The 19,362-nt window shown below is 32.4% G+C and overlaps 1 protein-coding gene across 3 annotated transcripts in view; it reads right to left on the reverse strand.

The window, feature by feature from the left end:
• LOC111045687 (putative inorganic phosphate cotransporter) overlaps nt 1-19,362 on the reverse strand; it is a 123,631-nt gene that overhangs the window by 50,273 nt on the left and 53,996 nt on the right. Inside the window, exon 1 of one of the 3 annotated variants that reach the window (XM_039436842.1) lies at nt 18,521-18,816. The exons of the other annotated variants lie outside the window; for them this stretch is intronic. Coding sequence (XP_039292776.1) covers nt 18,521-18,620 — 100 coding nt within the window. The 5' untranslated portion in view covers nt 18,621-18,816. Of the gene's footprint in view, nt 1-18,520; nt 18,817-19,362 lie in introns of those variants that run through there. 3 annotated transcript variants of the gene reach the window in all.

A 19,362-nucleotide genomic window follows, 5' to 3' on the forward strand; every position in this document is an offset into this window, starting at 1 on the left:
TGAAAATAGATCAGATCAGAATCGTTCAACTACTGTTCATTCCGATTACTTCTAATAACGACTCGTTGTGCAATAAAATGGGGATAAAATAATTACGAAATTGCCAATTGACTGAAGAAATAAGACAAGTAGAACATGAATAAACCTCAATTATTTAAACGAAAATAAAATGAATTTGATGACTCATCTATTCCTCATTATCAATGGGTTATTTCAACAAAAATCTACTGAAATAATTATGTTATCTTAAATATATATCACCAGAGACAAATAATACAAGGCATTAACAGTATCTTTACTCTATGGTATTACTGAAATCTGTAACTGTTTTAGAATAATTCTAAATTTGAATTTTAAAAACATTTTTGAAGTGAAAATGCACTTACTATTGGTAGTGACGATCGTTTAATACTTCTAAATTCTGAAATACTTCTAAATAATAAAATACTTCTAAATTTGAATTTTAAAAACATTTTTGAAGTAAAAATGCACTTAATATTGGTAGTGAAAATCATTTCGACCTGGTGTGTGTCTTCATCAGACTGTAGAAACTTACTCTCTGCATTTTCACTTATTAAGTGTTTTTAAAATTCAAGTTTTATTTCATTAGTGAAACAGAGACTTCTAAATTTAAAAAAAAGAAACAGAGACTTCTAAGTTTTATTTCATTAGTGCAACAGAGGCTTCTAAATTCTTATGAAACAGATATTTATGATGTCGCAAACAATATCTTTAAATTTTTTATGGAACAGACCCCCGATGCAAACAATATCCTTCAATTTTTACGTAGAAGGTGACTCAATCTGTATGAAGTTAATACTGTTATCAAGCGCAAATATTGTGACATTTTTATCTAAAACCGAGCCACATGGCGAGCTATTTTGTATAGTCTACGTTTTTCGTTTAGATAGTAAAGTCTGCTTCACAGTGAGATTCACTTTAAACTGTCAGCATTGATTGAATTAGAAGCATTGAAGTTGTTTATAAGGAATGCTGACAGTTTGAATCAAGGCTCACTTTAAAAGTAGATAATGACCAATATATGGAACTGACTTCCTAGCTTCTAGATAAACGTTATCTGTTACTTATATGGTTGATCAAATTTGCGGATTTTTCATTTTCGCATCTCTCTGCATCAGAGAATTTGAACTAAAGGCTTAACTGAAGCTTCACATAAACTTTTTTTAGAGAAACTTATTGCACTATCATTAAGAAGAGTATGTAGTATTTTCGCATCTCTGCATCAGAGAATTTGAACTAAAGGCTTAACTAAAGCTTCACATAAACTTTTTTTTAGAGAAACTTATTGCACTATCATTAAGAAGAGTATGTAGTATTCTGAAACAAATTAATGAAAACAATATAAAAATCGTGTAGTACCTTTAATTTTTTAAAAACTTTAAAATAAAGGGTACTACAAGATTTTTATATTGTTTTCATTAATTTGTTCAAGTAGCCCATATAAGTGAAGTGTTTTTATTCTGAAACAGTACGTAGTTTCTTATTATAGTGATTCATAATTGAATGAGCAAATGCATTTTCCTCCACCTACTGTCTAAAGTACTTACTTTACTCCCTGAAACCTAATACTAAAGTGTCACTTTTTCGCTCTCGGTAGTAAAAAACAGAAAAACTCCCTAGGGAGTAAAAGTGACTCCATTTAAATAACATGGGGAGCATCTCTATTTTGAAACTTACATTGTAATAGGTTAGAAGGTCTAAGCACAGATGAGAAAGCATAATAGAGGTGTCTGTCATTGAGTCAACTGAATTCAATACCACAACCAGAAATTTGATCAACTCATGAAATATATGTTTGTATGATAATTATTATATTCCTAATATTAGTAGACGATAAAAATTTATACAATTTTTAAAATATTTCATTCTATTCAAAATACCAGCCAACAAATATTTTTGATCTGTAATTCAAATCTTAACCGCGTGATCTGGAGTCAGCCATTTTTGGTAGCTGCTCAGCTGATATAATTGTTACAACTTTTGCCGATAGATAGCGCAATCGGCAGTGCCAATCGGACGACCGGTTTTTAGGTTTTAGATTTAGGTTATGTTGTTAGGAATCATTGTCACCAATACGTAAGTTATTAGAATGATTTTATTTGCAGTTTCTATGGAAAAATGTAGATGGAGGAAAAATGTTGTGTACATCACGAGCGAAAAATACTTTTTCTCCCTCAGGAAAATTGCTGCCCTCGGCTTCGCCTCGGGCTTCAAACTTTTTCCCACAGGGAGAAAAAGTCGTACTTTTCACTCTAGATATACAAATAACTATTAAATCGTCTACAAGATTCTACAGAAACAGGATAGATTGTATCCTCTGGATAAAACATTATCAGGATGCATTCTCCAGATATATTCTGAAATATCGTACTATTTCAGTCATTTACTATGTATTCCAATACTATTCTATCTTATTCATGTGAATCACAAAAACATCTTATCAGTTTATAATATAAAAAAAAGATAGCTATCATATCTTATCCTAAATTTTCTCTATGGTTCTAGGGTCTTGAATTGCATAAAACTTCATTAAAACAAATGTAATTAATGGACTACAACTAATAATGATGAAAAAAGTTGTACTGTAAAAACTATGAAGTTTATACAAACATAAAACGATGAAGTTTAATCTTGAATTTGACCAATCTTGGGCAAGGATATAAGGATATCCTCTTCATCAACATTGAAGGGTTTATGTTTTTGGGGAGTGATTTTATTCGAAGATTATTGATGTTTGTTGAATTATCGCTGATTGTAGACCATTGATTGTTCCAACAGTTGTTCAAAGATCATTGAATTTGAAAATTATTTTCTCATTGCAACCGATTGTTGAATTGCGAAGAGACCTTCTCATTTTACAAAATTATGCACTTTCTGCCATCAAATTGTTCCCAGCTAATAACACTCGTATTTCTTGTTTGCAGCGTAGTTTATAAACGCAATTTGAGTAAATTCCTTTAGTGGGATTTATTTATTATTTATTTATTTATTTATTTATTAGATAGAGCGAACAATACAATAGTCGGAAAAAACAGGCTATTGCCCAAAACTTCCTCAATTTCCTGATTTTGTCACAAATCGTCCAAATATTATGTAGGTTATGTTCACTTCAATTTCAACACCAAATCTTCAATCTGAAACTATGAGTCAGAATAAAACAAAGAATTTCAAATTTATTTTTATATAAATTTACTATAAACTGTCAGCATACCTTAGAAATTAATTCAATGCTTCCCATTTGACAGTTGACTTCACAATACTGACAGTATGAAGTGTATCTCAGAGTAGCTAAAAGGTACGGAAATCGATTTTCAATATTTTCTATTGGAAAACAATTTTCTTCAATGAACAAGTGAACAATGCACAATGGATTATGTAAAGAAGAATTTTTGTTCATGAGTGGAATGATCTGAGAAAAATTGGGATTTATCGTAAATCAAAGAACGCATAATTAACGATTGGAATTACCTGAATCATCAGATAATCTTATTCTTCACAATATTATTGAATGTAATGTATTTTTTTAAGAAGTCAGACAACTCATTTTTCACAATCATTCTATTTAGTTCAATTATATTACTGCAATAAAAATATACTTCATGTGTGTTATAATACATACATTTCTTTCCTGTATATTGAATTATTTTACCTGAATTAAAATAAGTTTAATGTAATTATTTTTTTAATTATTCAATGTACTCTTTTAAGAAGTTAGACATCACATTTTCAGAATCATTCTATTTAGTTCAAGCAATACTGCAATAAAAATATACTTTGTGTGTGTTATAATGCATACATTTCTTTCCTGTATATTAAATGAGTTTACCTTGACTGAAACCGGAGTAAAATTGAGCATCATTACCTGAAAACGGAATAAATATTTTTTATTAAAATTGTTGAATTGATTATTCATCAGAAAATCCACATTACAGAATGGATCAGAAATTGTCAGTTGTCATACAAGGCTCTAATTTGAATCTTTTCAGTGGGATCTCAAACTCATAATTCATATTGAAAAAAGTATCTAATTTTCATATTTCAAAAGTGTTTCTAAGTTACTTTAAGGAATGTTGGTAGAAATATGAAGCATTATGGATTAGAAATTTGGATATTCCCCTACAAGTATTATTTTAATTCTCAAACAATAAGCTTCTCTAATATCACAATCAAATTTGGTAGAGAGTTAGTAGGGAGGATATTTTTAATATTCTTTCCGAAGAATGGACATTGATATGTCCAAAGCTCCGCCAATTTATGTAGATGCATAACAATATAATATCTATAGTTATTATATTACAAATTACTTTTTCATATCATATACAGTTCAATAATTATTTTCTTAGTCTATATTATGTGAATTCATCTATAATTTTGCTGTATTGTAAGCTATTGTATATAAGTGTATAAGCCAGTATATTGTAATCTACATAAATAAAGTACTCAATCAATCAATCAATCAAAAGTGTTTCTAAGTGATTTTAAGAAATGTTGTTAAAAATGTGAAGCATTATAAATTAGAAATTTTGAAATTCCCCTACAAGTATTCACAAGCAATAAGCTTCTCTAATCTCCATATCACAATAGAATCTAATCCAAGTCTTTTCTCTGAACACATTACAAATTTGCCATTACAAGGGCTTCACAAAATGTAAGACCAAATGTATATATAGAGTGTATATGGAATCTATCCACTTAATATAGAGTGTAGAATGCAAAGACCAAATAAATGAGCTATAGTGAAGTCCAAGTTATAATGGCAGTGTTTGATTAGCAATGGTATTAATTGCTATCCTTGTCTATCATTAAACAAAGCGGATAGCGCTACCTCTTTCTCGTTTTGCTCTGTTGCCAGATCGTCTTCTAACAATGTAGAATTAATAATTATTTAACAAAATATTTTCTCTTAATTATGTAAACTCATTATGAAATTATTGAAAAAATATAATTTCTTTCTTAATAAAATATAATTGATTATTTTGAACGAGAATGAACAGTTAATATTACATCAATAAACCTGTATTAGCTACCATATAGAAGGCATTGAATGAGCAGTTAATATTACATCAATAAACCTGTATCAGCTACCGTCTATAGAAGGCATTAACAAGACAGAGGATCGGCAACGTTGTTCTCCTATCTTTCTCCACTGCCATTATAACGTGGACCTTACTATAGATTAAGGTCACTTTCAACTCTTATCATTTCTCATAAAATCTAAGTTTACCATACAATGCTATCAGTTTTAATAATATCTCACCATAACAAATGATTTATGTTTCATTATGTAATACCGTACATATTACTCAATAAGTGTTGATCTCAGCAGTATTTTGCTTAAATTTTAATGATGATTTTGATAGATTTTATCTTTTAATACCTCGATAATCAGTTTCAATTTCCATCGTTCACACGCATTAACTTTCTCTCCTCACAAGTTTGCATCTAATCGATCAGTAATTTATTTGATACAAGTAAACAGTCGCCTATCAACCGTTGAACGCAATCAAATCTGTCTTTTTTTTGTAAAGCAGTCGGCCATAAAATAATTCGCTCTCACAAGTGTGTGTCTGTCCATAAATTAACTAAACTTGACCTTCCTTTCTTTCATTCTAATTATCAAACTGTCACTATGAGTGAAACTCACGTTAAACTGACAGCGTTTATTAAATGGGAGGCTATGATGTTATTTTCAAGGACTGCTGACAACCCCAAGTAAGTCTCACCATAGTCAGCATTGGATGAATGGGGAACTATGTTGTTATTCATAAGTTATACTGCCAGTTTAAAGTGAAACCTACTGAAGGACGAACTGAAGCTTCTTGACGCTGTTTCTGTTTACAGAAATTTTCAGAGAAGTTAATTTTCTTCCTAAGTAATTGTTTGTTCGTTCGGGTGGAAAATGGAGAGATAAGTGAAGGCAAGAAAATTGGAAAAGCGCTGTTTTCCACGAACGCTGTCCCAAGGGCGACACTGAATTAAGATGTCAATTTCCCGATTTTAGGCATTAGAACGTTCTATTAATTATTGGTGGTACGCAAATTTTCCAAATTAACAATATTCAAGAAAATGAAAAAATTAACAATATTCAAGAAAATTAAAAATTCTCTGTTAGTTTGATAATCCTATTATATTAAGCGAGCAATTTCTGTATTTATATATCTGGTTATTTTTATATTTGGTTTTTTGTATCTGGTTTTCTTATATTTGGCTTTTTTTATATCTGGTTATTTATGTTTAACGTATCTCGAAAACGGCTCTAACGATTTTCACGAAATTTGGAACATAGTAGGTTTATGATATATAAAGATTCGATTGCACTAGGTCTCATCCTTGAGAAAACTCGCTGAACGACATTAAAAGGATAATTCATCCTTGGCTAAAACAGCTGTGAGTATGTGAAAAATCAAAATATCGCATCCCCGAAATTCATAAGATGACGTATAGCCAGCTGTGAAATATAAACACGATCATTTTAGAGAATTGTGTTCTGTTTATCAATAAATAAAAATAACGAGCAAAGCTCGGTGCCCTGATATTAAAGTAATGACTAGAGAGGATTGGAAGACTTGATATAAACACTCAGTTATTGAAAAAGAAAATACTGTTTGTTATTACAATACTAGCAGGTAACAGGTGCTCCACAAGAGTGTAATTAAAAACTCGACAAACTGAAAACTTGAAGAATTGAAAATAGGTCTATAACCATCCTCGATTAATTAAGAATTTATTTCAAGTTAATCACTTCAGTAGTTGAGACGTGATGATGCGTCATTCATGAATTTCCTATCTCCTGCATGTATAAGCCAGTTCTTTCCTTTATTATATTATAGATCACCAATCTTCAGTAAACATAGTGCTTAGTGTTTGTAACAACTTCAAGCTCTTTCATTCAATATGGACATCTAACTATAAAAACTATTGTATTTTAATGATAATTTTTATTTGTAAAAATATTTCTTGTATTTCCATTAAAATAGTAAAATTTATAAGGCACTGGAAAAATCCGGTAACACTAACTTATAAATTTTATCTATTACAGCCACCAAACAATATTACCACAAAAGTAGGACTTCGACAGAGGTCTAATTTCAGGCTTCAATTACAGTCGAATAGAGTAGGGAAAATCGTTTGAGATTCTCAAAGTATATTATTCTCATCAAGCAAACAAACAAAAAAATTGCGTTTCAAATAAACAAATCATGAAGACATTGTTGCAAGTTTTCAAGTAGGTAATCTTGGACACATGATTACGAGCAATGCAAATTGCGTTTTTGCAAAGTAAACATATCTCTCATAATATATCTGTGCTCATATCTCTCTGGCAACTAGGTATCATAAAATACAAAAGGTATAATAACAACTCAGATGATGAATACATGATGAAAGCCATGTAATGATTGTAATCAGGTATTAGATGGAAAGATTTCTGTTGATTACAATGAATGATGAGAAATATTATGAAATTTATCTCAAGGTGAAGATTTGTTGAAACTTATGTTCACAACAATAAATTATACTAAATAGAAAGAACTTTAAAGAACACTTTTATATGAATGAAATTACCGCAATATCAACTTCTTAAATACACCAAAAATATAGCCTATGTACTCTCAACGTTTCAATGGGATATAAGTAAAATTTACAACAATAAAGTACATACTAATATTATTGAGAAAAATCATGTTTTTGTCAGAATCGAATCAGATACACTACTTTAATTTTATTACACGTTTTATGGTGCGAAAATCCAAACAATCTCCTCACAAGTACCCTTAATACTACGAGGAATTAACATGCAATTATCATTTATTACAGTAGTGTGATCAGAACATGAAGTGCCAAATTTCAGCAAATTGTTGAAGATTAGGAACAAAGAAGCAAGATATCTGTCCCACCACTCAACTTCAGATTTGGCTTTTGAACGATATGCACATAATTTATTATTGTCTTCATTTATCGCAAAATAAATTATTGAACGATTGTCTGCGAGTAGATGATCGATTATTATTGTTGCAAATTGACAGCTTAATTCGTCATTGGAAATTATTTTCGGACAATCAATCGACAGGTCAAAATGTTTTTGATAATTTACATAGTAGATGGTTCAAAACCTTCTAATTTTCCAGGATTTGAGAGATTGACTGACGAATGGGGAAGATAACGTGAGAGAAAGTTTCAATTGAAACTCCTTATCAGTCGAAATAAATCATTAGTACGGAAATTTTTGTTTTTTTATGAGAAAAATAAATATATTTATTTCTATAGTTCGATTCTGAGGGCCGAATCCGAGTTTAAACGGAGATTGATAGATGAGTTTAACGTTTAACTAGAGCTTGACCAAATCCTGGATTAAATAAAACTTTAAATTAACTGTTACTGATGAACATACGTACGTCATCTTCATTAGTAAGCTATTAATCATTTATGAGTAGAGACTGATATTGTGATTTGCAATGTATAATATAAATAAATAACCATTATCACAATTTTGATAGAAGTATGGTATTTAAATTCTTCAGCAAATTTGAAATGATAATATTATAATACAATCAGCAAAAAAAGATCAATTAAAATTAGATACTGAATTTTTGAAATAGCAAGTATTGAAATAAATTGTAAGTTTTGAAATAAATAACCATTATCATAATTTTGATAGAAGTATGGTATTTAAATTCTTCAGAAAATTTGAAATGATAATATTAGAATACCATCAGCAAAAAAGAGAAATGAAAATGTTATACTGTATTTTTGAAATAACAAGATATGGATGCTATTCAACATGTAGGCTATCAATTCTCATTACTGTATTTTTTATTGCACAAGGAATGTTATGTTTAATAATTTGCTTATTCCTCACTTTGACTGAGCAACTGATTATCAATAATAAGTACTTTGAGAATTTCAAGTTGAATGTCAATTGATTTTAAAGTAAAATTCAAAATGAATATTTTATTTATTTAAAATGATTACAAGAGAATGTCTCAAACTAATTTTGTAAAAGCACGGAGTAAAGAAGGTATGTTCCCTTCTTCTGTGGTATAATAAGATAAGATGTAATAATTATATTATTGCTATTATGATTATAAATATTATTGAATCTACAATAATTTACACAAATTGAGTTTTAAATACTTGTTATTATAAGTATGAATTATTTAAAACTAGCAGGTAACCCGTGCTCCGCAAAGGTCTAATTAAAAAGTTGACAAACTGAAAACTTTACCTACTGAAATCTTGAAAAATTTAAAATAGGTCTATAATCATCCTCGGTGAATAAGGAATCTATATGTAAAATTTCGGTTGAGAAGATCAGACGTAATGATGCGTCATTCGTGAATTTCCTATCCCTTAAGTGCGAGTAGGCCAATTCTTTTCCTTCATTATGATATTTTTACACAAGCAAAATTATGATATTATTGACACAAGCAATAAAGTGACAAATTTCACGTTTTTTTAAACAGGCGATGTTTACAGGACATTGTAAAATTCAAGGGATAATAAGACCCAAATTGGAATTATAGACCTCAAGGGGAAGAAAATCTTGGAATTATAGTTCTCAGGGGAAGAAAATCTTGGAATTATAGACCTCAGGGGAAGGAAATATTGGAATTTTAGATCTCAGGGGAAGAAAATGTTGGAATTATGCACATCAGGAGAAAAAAAAATTGGAATTATTGACCTCAGAGGAAGAAAATCTTGGAATTATAAACCTCAGGGGAAGAAAATCTTGACATTATAGACCTCAGGGGAAGAAAATCTAGGAATTATAGATCTCAGGGGAGAAAATCTTGAAATTATAGACCTCTGGGGAAGAAAATCTTGGAATTATATACCTTATAATCTATGATAGTGAGATTGCCATCATCACCTATTCATAACAACAATGCTTGAGATTTAAACAATGCTGACGGTATGGAATGAATCTCATCTCACTACAGAAAGGGATGGTATTCGAATCCCCCTCCACCCCTCACCATCGACAACATTTTGGCGGGAGTTTTTTGTCCTCACAATCTATTTCAACAAACCTATAGAACCACGTGCGGTGCTCGACAAGTGAAAGAGGAAAAAAACAAAGCTCGCAACCATTTCCGAGAAATACTGAAAAAATATCTATTGAATGAATATTATGAAGAAGTGAGAGGGTAGACAAGGAAGAAGGAGAAGAATAGAATTTATGAGGAGGAGGATGAAGTGAAGGAGAAGAAGGTGGTGGTTGTGGAGGAGAATGAGAGGAGGAGAAGGAGGATGAGGAGGAGGAGGGGGGTGAGGAGGAAGAGGAGAAGCATGAAGAGGAGTGAACAGAGGGGAAGTCGAAAAAGATTATGATGAACATGAAGAAAAAGAAGAAGAAGAAGAACGGAGAAGAAGAACGGAGAAGAAGAAGAAGAAGAAGAAGAAGAAGAAGAAGAAGAAGAAGAAGAAGAAGAAGAAGAAGATGAGAGAAGCATCAAGGTTTTGACCGACCACCCCTGACCACTGACCTAAATACCACCCAATGGTTATTCGAAGAGCCAGAAGAGGGGAAGAAACCTGTTTTGAGTCTATTGGGGTTTATGGAGGTAATAGAGATAGATTGAGGTAACAGTTCTTTTTCATCATCCCCTAATTCTTCTACTACTTCTTCATCGTCTTATACTTCTTCTTCTTCTTCTTCTTCTTCTTCTTCTTCTTCTTCTTCTTCTTCTTCTTCTTCTTCTTCTTCTTCTTCTTCTTCTTCTTCTTCTTCTTCAACCCTTGATTTCTTGCACCAAACTTGTCTTTTCCCCTTCAAGATCGATGAATGAATCGACATTCGGTTTCCTCATTATTATGTTCCCTACAAAAGTTATACAATAGTGGATTTTCAACTACGCACTTAGTGTTATAGAACGCATTTTTTCTAGTCTCCCCTTTCTTTTTTCTAATCTTCTGATCCCCATATTATGTTACGTTACATTTCCTCTTTTAATTCTCTTCTCTCTTTATATCCGAGATCCTACTCTATGTTGTTCTATGTAGTTCTGTCCCCTTATTATGTTCAGTTCCCCCTTTTCAATCCTCTTCTGCTCTCACCCTTCTTCCCTTTTTATTCTTCTTCCCCTTTCAAGGTTCCTGTTCCCCTTCTCTTCTGTTTTGCGTCAAATTTACAATACAAAGCGTATGTTGTTTCACAAGGTATTCATATTCTGAAAAATATTGCAAAACACCCTTTTTTGTGTGCTCGTAGTTTCGCCAATTCATAAAATTCATCCATTATCTTCACAATTCAGTGAATTGTTTGCCAATCCAGTCCTTCATTTTCACAATCCAGTGAATTGTTTATCAGTTCCTAAAACTCATTTCCACAATTCATTGAATTGTTTGCCAATTCATTCATTCATTTTCACAACTCAGTGAATTGTTTATCAGTTCCTAAAATTCATTTTCACAATTCATTGAATTGTTTGCCAATTCATTCATTTCCACAATCCAGTAAATTGTTTATCAGTTCCTAAGATTCATTTCCACAATTCATTGAATTGTTTGCCAATTCATTCATTCGTTTTCACAACTCAGTGAATTGTTTACAAACTCATTCATTCATTTTCACAACTCAGTGGATTGTTTGCCAATTCATTCATTCGTTTTCACAACTCAGTGAATTGTTTACAAACTCATTCATTCATTTTCACAACTCAGTGGATTGTTTGCCAATTCATTCATTCGTTTTCACAACTCAGTGAATTGTTTATCAGTTCCTAAAATTCATTTCCACAACTCAGTGAATTTGTTGCCATCTATTAATTCATTTTGACATTCCAGTGAACTGTTTGCCATCCATTCATTCATTTTTACAATTCAGTGAATTGTTTGCCATCTATTCATTCATTTTGACATTCCAGTGAATTGTTTGCCATCCATTCATTCATTTTTACAATTCAGGGAATCGTTTGACATCTATTCATTCATTTCCACAACTCAGTGAATTGTTTGACATCTATTCATTTCCACAATCCAGAGAACTGTTTGCCAATTCATTCATTCATTCTCACAATATTCATTGTCTGTATTGACCTTTTTCACTCCCTGGACAATGAAAAATGGGTAGAATAGGGTTCTTGGCGACTCTCTATTTTCCTAATATTTTTCTATCACCACCAGTCATGTGAATCATGTTTGTATATGTGTAAAACACCCTTTGACCCAATTCTTTTCAAGCGTTTACTTTTCATACAAGTTGTAGGCTACGCTATAGTATATAGGCAGCGTAGGCAGCTATAAATAGTGAAATACACTTCAAACTGCCTGCATTGGTTGAATTCTTCTAATCAGATTCAAATTTATTTGTTGTTTCCACAAATTCTTACATACAATCACACAATATTTACAAGGATAAAATCATCAATTGTACAAAAGAGCTTGAAGCTCACAAAACTAATGTTTAATTATTAACTAGTTGTTCTGTGAACAGTAGAACTCACGCAGTATTCTCATCCACAAGTACCTGATTGAAACTATAGACCTTAATGGAAATACAGCAATAGACTGGCTTCTCCACACATCTGTGTAATCACTTGTCAGCTGATTTATGATGAATAATATTCTATAGTCTGATTTTTACTCTAATATTGGCGTATGAAGGAGGCTCCTTTTTCATTTTATATTTTCCTTGAAATGCAAAATTTCCAAAAACCTTGTATATACGTCGACGCGCAATTAAAAAAGGAACATACCTGTCAAAGTTTATGAAAATCTATCACCGCGTTTCGCCGTAAATGCGCAACATATAAACATTTAAACATTAAGAGAAATGCCAAACCGTCGAATTGAATCTTAGACCTCACTTCACTCGGTCAATTAAAATAATACTGAGGGTAAAGCCCACATAAGCTCAAAGGCTTGTGCGTGGGTAATAGGGTGAGAGGGATGGTGATGAGAGATGACGACTACTTTTTAGGTAGTCTGGACCGACGGCTTATCGTCTCCTCCGAAAGACGGGGCGGTCAATGTGATGATTGTGCTGTGGTCAAAAACTTTTGCCCCGGTCGAGATTCGAACTCGGGTTCTCTTGATTATTATAGTCCGGCGCGTTATCACTTACTCCAACGAGACACCCATGTCTGATCGTCAGCTTATATGAAGAAGATGAAGAAGAAATACTGAATGGGAAGCATGGGTGTTAATTAAGCATGAATGCTAGTAGTACCAAGTGAATTCAATTCATTTTTATTTAGCATTGGTTGAATGGGAGACGGAATCTGAATAACGATTTTAGCACCACTAAAAATAGAATCTAAAGAAATCAAACTCCTTATCCTATTTAGCACAATGTACAATCCAGGACGTGATAGCACTGTATTTGATTATAAAATCCTATACTATTAAACGAGCATCTTCTGTTTATATGTTTAGATGTTTATATGTTTGTATTTCACCGGATCTCGAAAACGGCTCTAACGATTCTCACGAAATTCAGAACATAGTAGGTTTATAATAAAAAGATTCAATTGCACTAGGTCTCATCCCTAGGAAAACTCACTGAAGGACATTAAAAGAACAATTATTATTCATCCTTGGAAAAACAGCTGATAATAATTATTTCGTCGTCTGTTGGTGATGGAAGTGAGTGAGCGAGTTCATGTGTGTGGGACTGTGTCAAAATTATGACTCAGCTGTTGAACTTTTGTAATCATTCAATGAGGTACTTAGTGCCGGTTGCAAAAAAACCGGGTTACTTTCAATCCTGATTAATTCCAGTAGATCCATATTTTCGAAATGATCTTCTCTGATTTGGTTCACGAGAAATTAATCAGGATTAAAATTTAACCAGCTTTTGTGCAACAGGGCCTTTGTGAGGGAAATTTTTGCATTCCTCTGGGAATTAATCTCAATTTACTGTGATTAGATAGAACATTTCTATATGAATGTAATTATAATTTCTTCTTTCGTAATAAATTTTTTATGTTTTTGTACTCCAGAGCGAAGCTCGGTCCCCGATATTAATTTATAATTTATGAAAGAATCTTCCATTATTATGTTACATGTAGCAACATTATAATTCATGTTAATGTTGGTTGATCATCTAGAATGTTGATTGAATATTTTTTTAAATAATCATGATGTTAATTGTTGGTTGAATAATCTTCAATTATTATGATTCATGTAACAACATTATAATGCCTTTAATATTTATGGATGCTTATCATAGTTATCCACTTATCAAGAAAATAGGAGAATTCTTTTTCACTACAAAACAATTTTAACTACGCTATGATTGTTTTATTTTCATGGTTGATGTTGTGTATTATGTTCTAAACTGATATAAACAATAAACAATTTGAATTTTGAAATTTGTGGATGATAAGAGGACAGACCTTAGGTACAAAGCATTACACACGTGAAGATTTCTTTTCACTACACAAATTATATCACAACAATATTCTAACTGGGCTATGACGTTGTTTTCATTTTCATGGAATCATTTCATCCGATATTTATGCATGCTTTATCATAGTTTATTCACTTATCAAGAAAATATGAGAATTCCTTTTCAGTACACAACAATTTTAAAATTATTCTCCAATCTACCCAAATTTAAAATTGTTTGTTTTATTCTAATTTAGATTTGCATATTGTGACTTGGCAAAGAAATTGAAATGGACATTACCTATGTATAATATTTGGACAAATTGAAACTAAATTAGGAATGAATTTGAAGAAGTTTTGGGCAATAGCCTGTTTTTTCCGATCTTTGTATTGTTTGTGCTAACCTAATAGATTTCAACTAGGCTATGATTGCTTTATTTTCATGAAATTCTATTTTCATCCAATAAATGCTTATCAAGAAAATCTCAAGTGGATCGGTTAGCTGGGTGAGCTTATAGAAACCGCAGACCACAGAGGTTACCGATATTGTGTTAAAAATAAAACTTTTTCAAGTTTGCAGACGTTCACCATTGTATTTGAGAGGGAATGTGTTAGCACTCACCAACTCTACACACACGCAGGTTGACCTAGATTTTGCAAGTCAATGTCAAATCGTAGATAAATCGCTCTTCCAACCTACGGTAATAGATACTGGTTGCCAATATGCCGATATTCGATTACAGATTATAATTAAGTGATTGGGTATTTGGGGGAGAATCATATATTTATCAAGATCCATGTTTATTTATTAGGTTGGCACAAACAATACAATGATCGGAAAAAGAAAAAACAGGCTATTGCCCAAAACTTTTTCAATTTCCTAATTTAGTTCCAAATTTATTGTCCAGATATTATAGGTTATGTCCATTTCAATTTCTACACCAAATCACAATCTGAGAATATAAATTAGAATAAAACAAACAATTTTAAAAGAAGGGATATAGAAGAAAATTAGAGAATTTGGGATCTCAGTAAATTAATTCGATATTGTAACTCATGTGTTTTAGTAGAGGAATATAGTCAGGAATGTAAGAGAACATAATTATAAGTAAAGATAGCTTATCTTATCTTTTATTTTCGTGCTAGTATAGCAGAAAACAAAATAATGTTTTCTATTCTATTCCATTCTATTTATATTATATTCTATTCCTATTTCTATTGTATTGTATTCTATTCTTATCGAACAATAATTATTATTCATCTTCATGATGTCTCACTCCTTTCAGCATTTCACCTTTACCTCTTCTTCATATTCTGTTACCATAAATATGCGACCTTATTACACTGTTGTGAGTCGGAACAGGCAAGAGCCTAAACTTGAATGAAGGAAGAAGAAGAAGAAGAAGAAGAAGAAGAAGAAGAAGAAGAGAAGAAGAAGAAGAGAAAGAAGAAGAAGAAGAAGAAGAAGAAGAGAGAAGAAGAAGAAGAAGAAGAAGAAGAAGAAGAAGAAGAAGAAGAAGAAGAAGAAGAAGAAGAAGAAGAAAAGAAGAAGAAGAAGAAGAAGAAGAAGAAGAAGAAGAAGAAGAAGAAGAAGAAGAAGAAGAAGAAGAAGAAGAAGAAGACTATATTTTGAACAGCAACTACTAAAAGTCATAGTGTGAAGCTGTTAAAACTCTGGAACTGAAGTTCGCCTCTCCAGTCAAACGTAGAATAACAATTCTGTTTCAGAAATTCACAGTAATTCAGTAATTGTGGCTCTTTTTGAGATACTGTACTACTTTTTGAGAGAGCTACTGGGTGGTTATAAACGGAAACACGAAAGGAATTCTTAATGATATGTGGAGAATGCAAGAGAAAAAGAATTCTTTTGAAATTCTGAAGAAAGAGAAATTTTGAGCTCGTAAAAGTTCGTGTTGTGAACAGAATTTGGGAAAGGTTCAGCTCTATAAACCTCAACCTATTTCCAATGAAAATCTCTACCTTCATGTAAATGAGCACACATGGATTTTGCACTTTGAACTGACAGAAAAAAAGCTGTGTAATGATTTGAAACTATTTTTGAAAGTATGTTGGTGGTCTATTTCGAAAGGTTGATTGCCTATTTTCAAATGTAACTTGGAACCGATGACATTTAATCTGTTGTGAAACTTTAGAAAAGCTCTGAAAATCAATGTACAAAGAATTTCACTGATTTAGCACAATGATAATGAATTTTAGAGCATGAAAGAGTAGTCTCTTTCACCTTGAATGCAGTTTATCGAGTATTTTTGTAGCAATCGGAAATGGAACGAGATTCATAATAGAGGAGAACGATATAATAGAGGAAAGTTAGGAGTTTAGAATTATTGCGTTATCGGAATAAAATAACGCGGGAATATTAATGTGCTTTGGAATTATTTAAATTATTCAAAATAATGTAGACAGTCATTTTTAATATTAACATCTACGATCTACGATCTTGGGGTTGTCTAGCAGAGAGGACCTGGAGTCCTAACTCCGCCCTTAAATAAGGCAATCAATCAATCAATCAATCAATCAATCAATCTATCACCATTTCTCATTTCTACACTCCAACTCTCAGGAGCATGGAAATTCCATTGATAAAAGAATTACGTTTCCAACTAAAACTAGGAGTTTATTTAAATGTTCAATATTATAGTATGATAACTTTTTCAGGATTAATTCATAATCTGGTTATTCGATAAGGTACGCATACGAACGCTTGGTACCCTCGTTGGATGGGTGACAAGTAGTTGACCAGTGTTGCAAACTTTATAGATTATCCTTTCTCAAAGATATTTTCCAGAGATTGGGATTCCACCTACAATTATATAGGCCTAGGTTGCTAGCCATTATCATTAATACTATTCAGGCGATATTCTATATATAATATATATTCATAATCATCCACATTATATCATCATCCTAATCATCCCACTGTTCTCATGATTAAGATAATCATCATCATGATAATAATCAAAGAACATAATCATAAAATTATTATTACCATGATGCTGATCAACCAACTATTATTATCGTAATCTAATCCAAACCCTCTCCTTATACTGTACAAAAGATTGTTCAGGATTGGTGGCTTGCGTGTTCATATGAACTACCAGGAGCTAGAATGCTGCTGTTAATATCACAAATTTGTTGAATCAATGTCTAACCTCATAGAAACTTATATCAACCTTCAAATGTCCTGGTAATATCTCCATACTATCATCACAAAATATAATAAACATCGGCTCTCTTTTCTGAACAGCTTTTCTCTTTTCTTATGGTCTTGTCTTTTCTGTTCTATTATAGAATACAGGAGTTTTCTCAATTTTAATATGCTCTATTATTGTAGCATATAAAAGAGAGATTTTCCCAAGAACTACGGGGGTACAGGACTTTTTATAGTTTATTAAAGTCTCAACTTCCAACTGTGTACTTCAATACAACATCCAACAGCTTCAAACATTAAAAAATCTTCAAATTATTCAACAATAATCCATTCAATTAAACTCCAAACCCCACAGGTACAGCCAAGTTTTGACCGCCTGTAATATCGTTGGAACAATTCTTTCTCGAATCTAAGTAAAATTTTCCCATTTTTGTGACAACGTGGAACAGGCGGATAACTTTACTGAACTATGAACTATTTTTACAAGTCCAACAGTACGGTATGACACAGCAATAATTCAACATCTATTATTCAGTATAAGTAAGCTACTCTATTCAGTATCTCAAATTCTCTAGTCAAGTATTAGTCTCAAGTCTCTAATATAGCCTCTAAAATCTATTCAACTATCTATTCGGTCGATAAACTTTCAAAATGAAAAAAATCTGCATCTAGTCAACTATCTATTCGGTCAATAAACTTCCAAAATGAGAAAAAAAATCTATTCCAAATCAACCAATCGACTATGAAGTCAAAGTTCACTGAGAAAACTTCGTGAGCCAGGATCTCAAGTAGTCTCTATAGTCTCTAGAATCTATTCAACTATCTATTCGGTCAATAAACTTTCAAAATGAAAAAAAAATTCAAATCAACCAATCAACTATGAAGACAAAGTTCATGATTAAACTTTGTGAACCTGGTTTGAGTTCTCAAACCAGACAGTGAACAGTGACTAAGAAAGTCTCAAGTGTTGACTACAGTTTTAGGTGACATCCGAACCATTACCTTTTTTCGCCGGCTGCTCCTGTAAGTCCACATCCTTCTGCGCCCACACAAGCACGTGTTTCCCTCGGCAGTCGCCATTTTTGTTCAAGTCCACTGGCATACTCACACGAGACACCACCAACACACAAGCTCACACACACACTACCTTCCGACGACTAGACAACACTGAACTGATTCTGAAACTGTGAACAGACTGCGCACACCGCACTTTGGCAAAACTCTGAGACAAGAAATAATAAAAAACGCCGCTACGCCGCAAGCTATGTCTACCTCGCTCCCCCCTGGCATCACCGCGAATATGCGCGTGCGTCAGTTCGTTCTAGAGCACTCACTATCACACGCACACCACAGACCAACAGCGCACGACATCTAGCGGATGAATTCGGCACCAAAGTAGGCTAAAAAAATGTGGCCACTATAATAGTCAGGCCCTCGTTATATTGGCAGTGAAGAAAGATAAGTGAACAGTGTTGCCGATGCCGAATCTCTGCACGACATCTAGCAGATGAGTTCGGTACCAAAGTAGGCTAGAAAAGTGCGCTCACTATAGTAGAGGGCTCACGTTATAATTGCAATGAAGAAAGATAGGAGAACAGAGTTGCCAATTCTCTGTCTTGCCACTGCCATAGGGTATAACTGATACCGAAGTAGGATGCAAAACTGGGCTCACTATAGTGAGGAGCAACTAATGGCAGTGAGAAAAGATAGATGACATTGTTGCCGATTCTCTGCCTCACCACAGCCTATAGGGGATAGCTGATACCGGTATATCTAGTATTATCAAGACTGTATATCTAACTGTATGACTCACATACTCATGTGACTGTATGAATGTATGACTG

This window comes from Nilaparvata lugens, chromosome 10 (genome assembly GCF_014356525.2).
Source record: "Nilaparvata lugens isolate BPH chromosome 10, ASM1435652v1, whole genome shotgun sequence".
Classification (NCBI taxonomy): domain Eukaryota; kingdom Metazoa; phylum Arthropoda; class Insecta; order Hemiptera; family Delphacidae; genus Nilaparvata; species Nilaparvata lugens.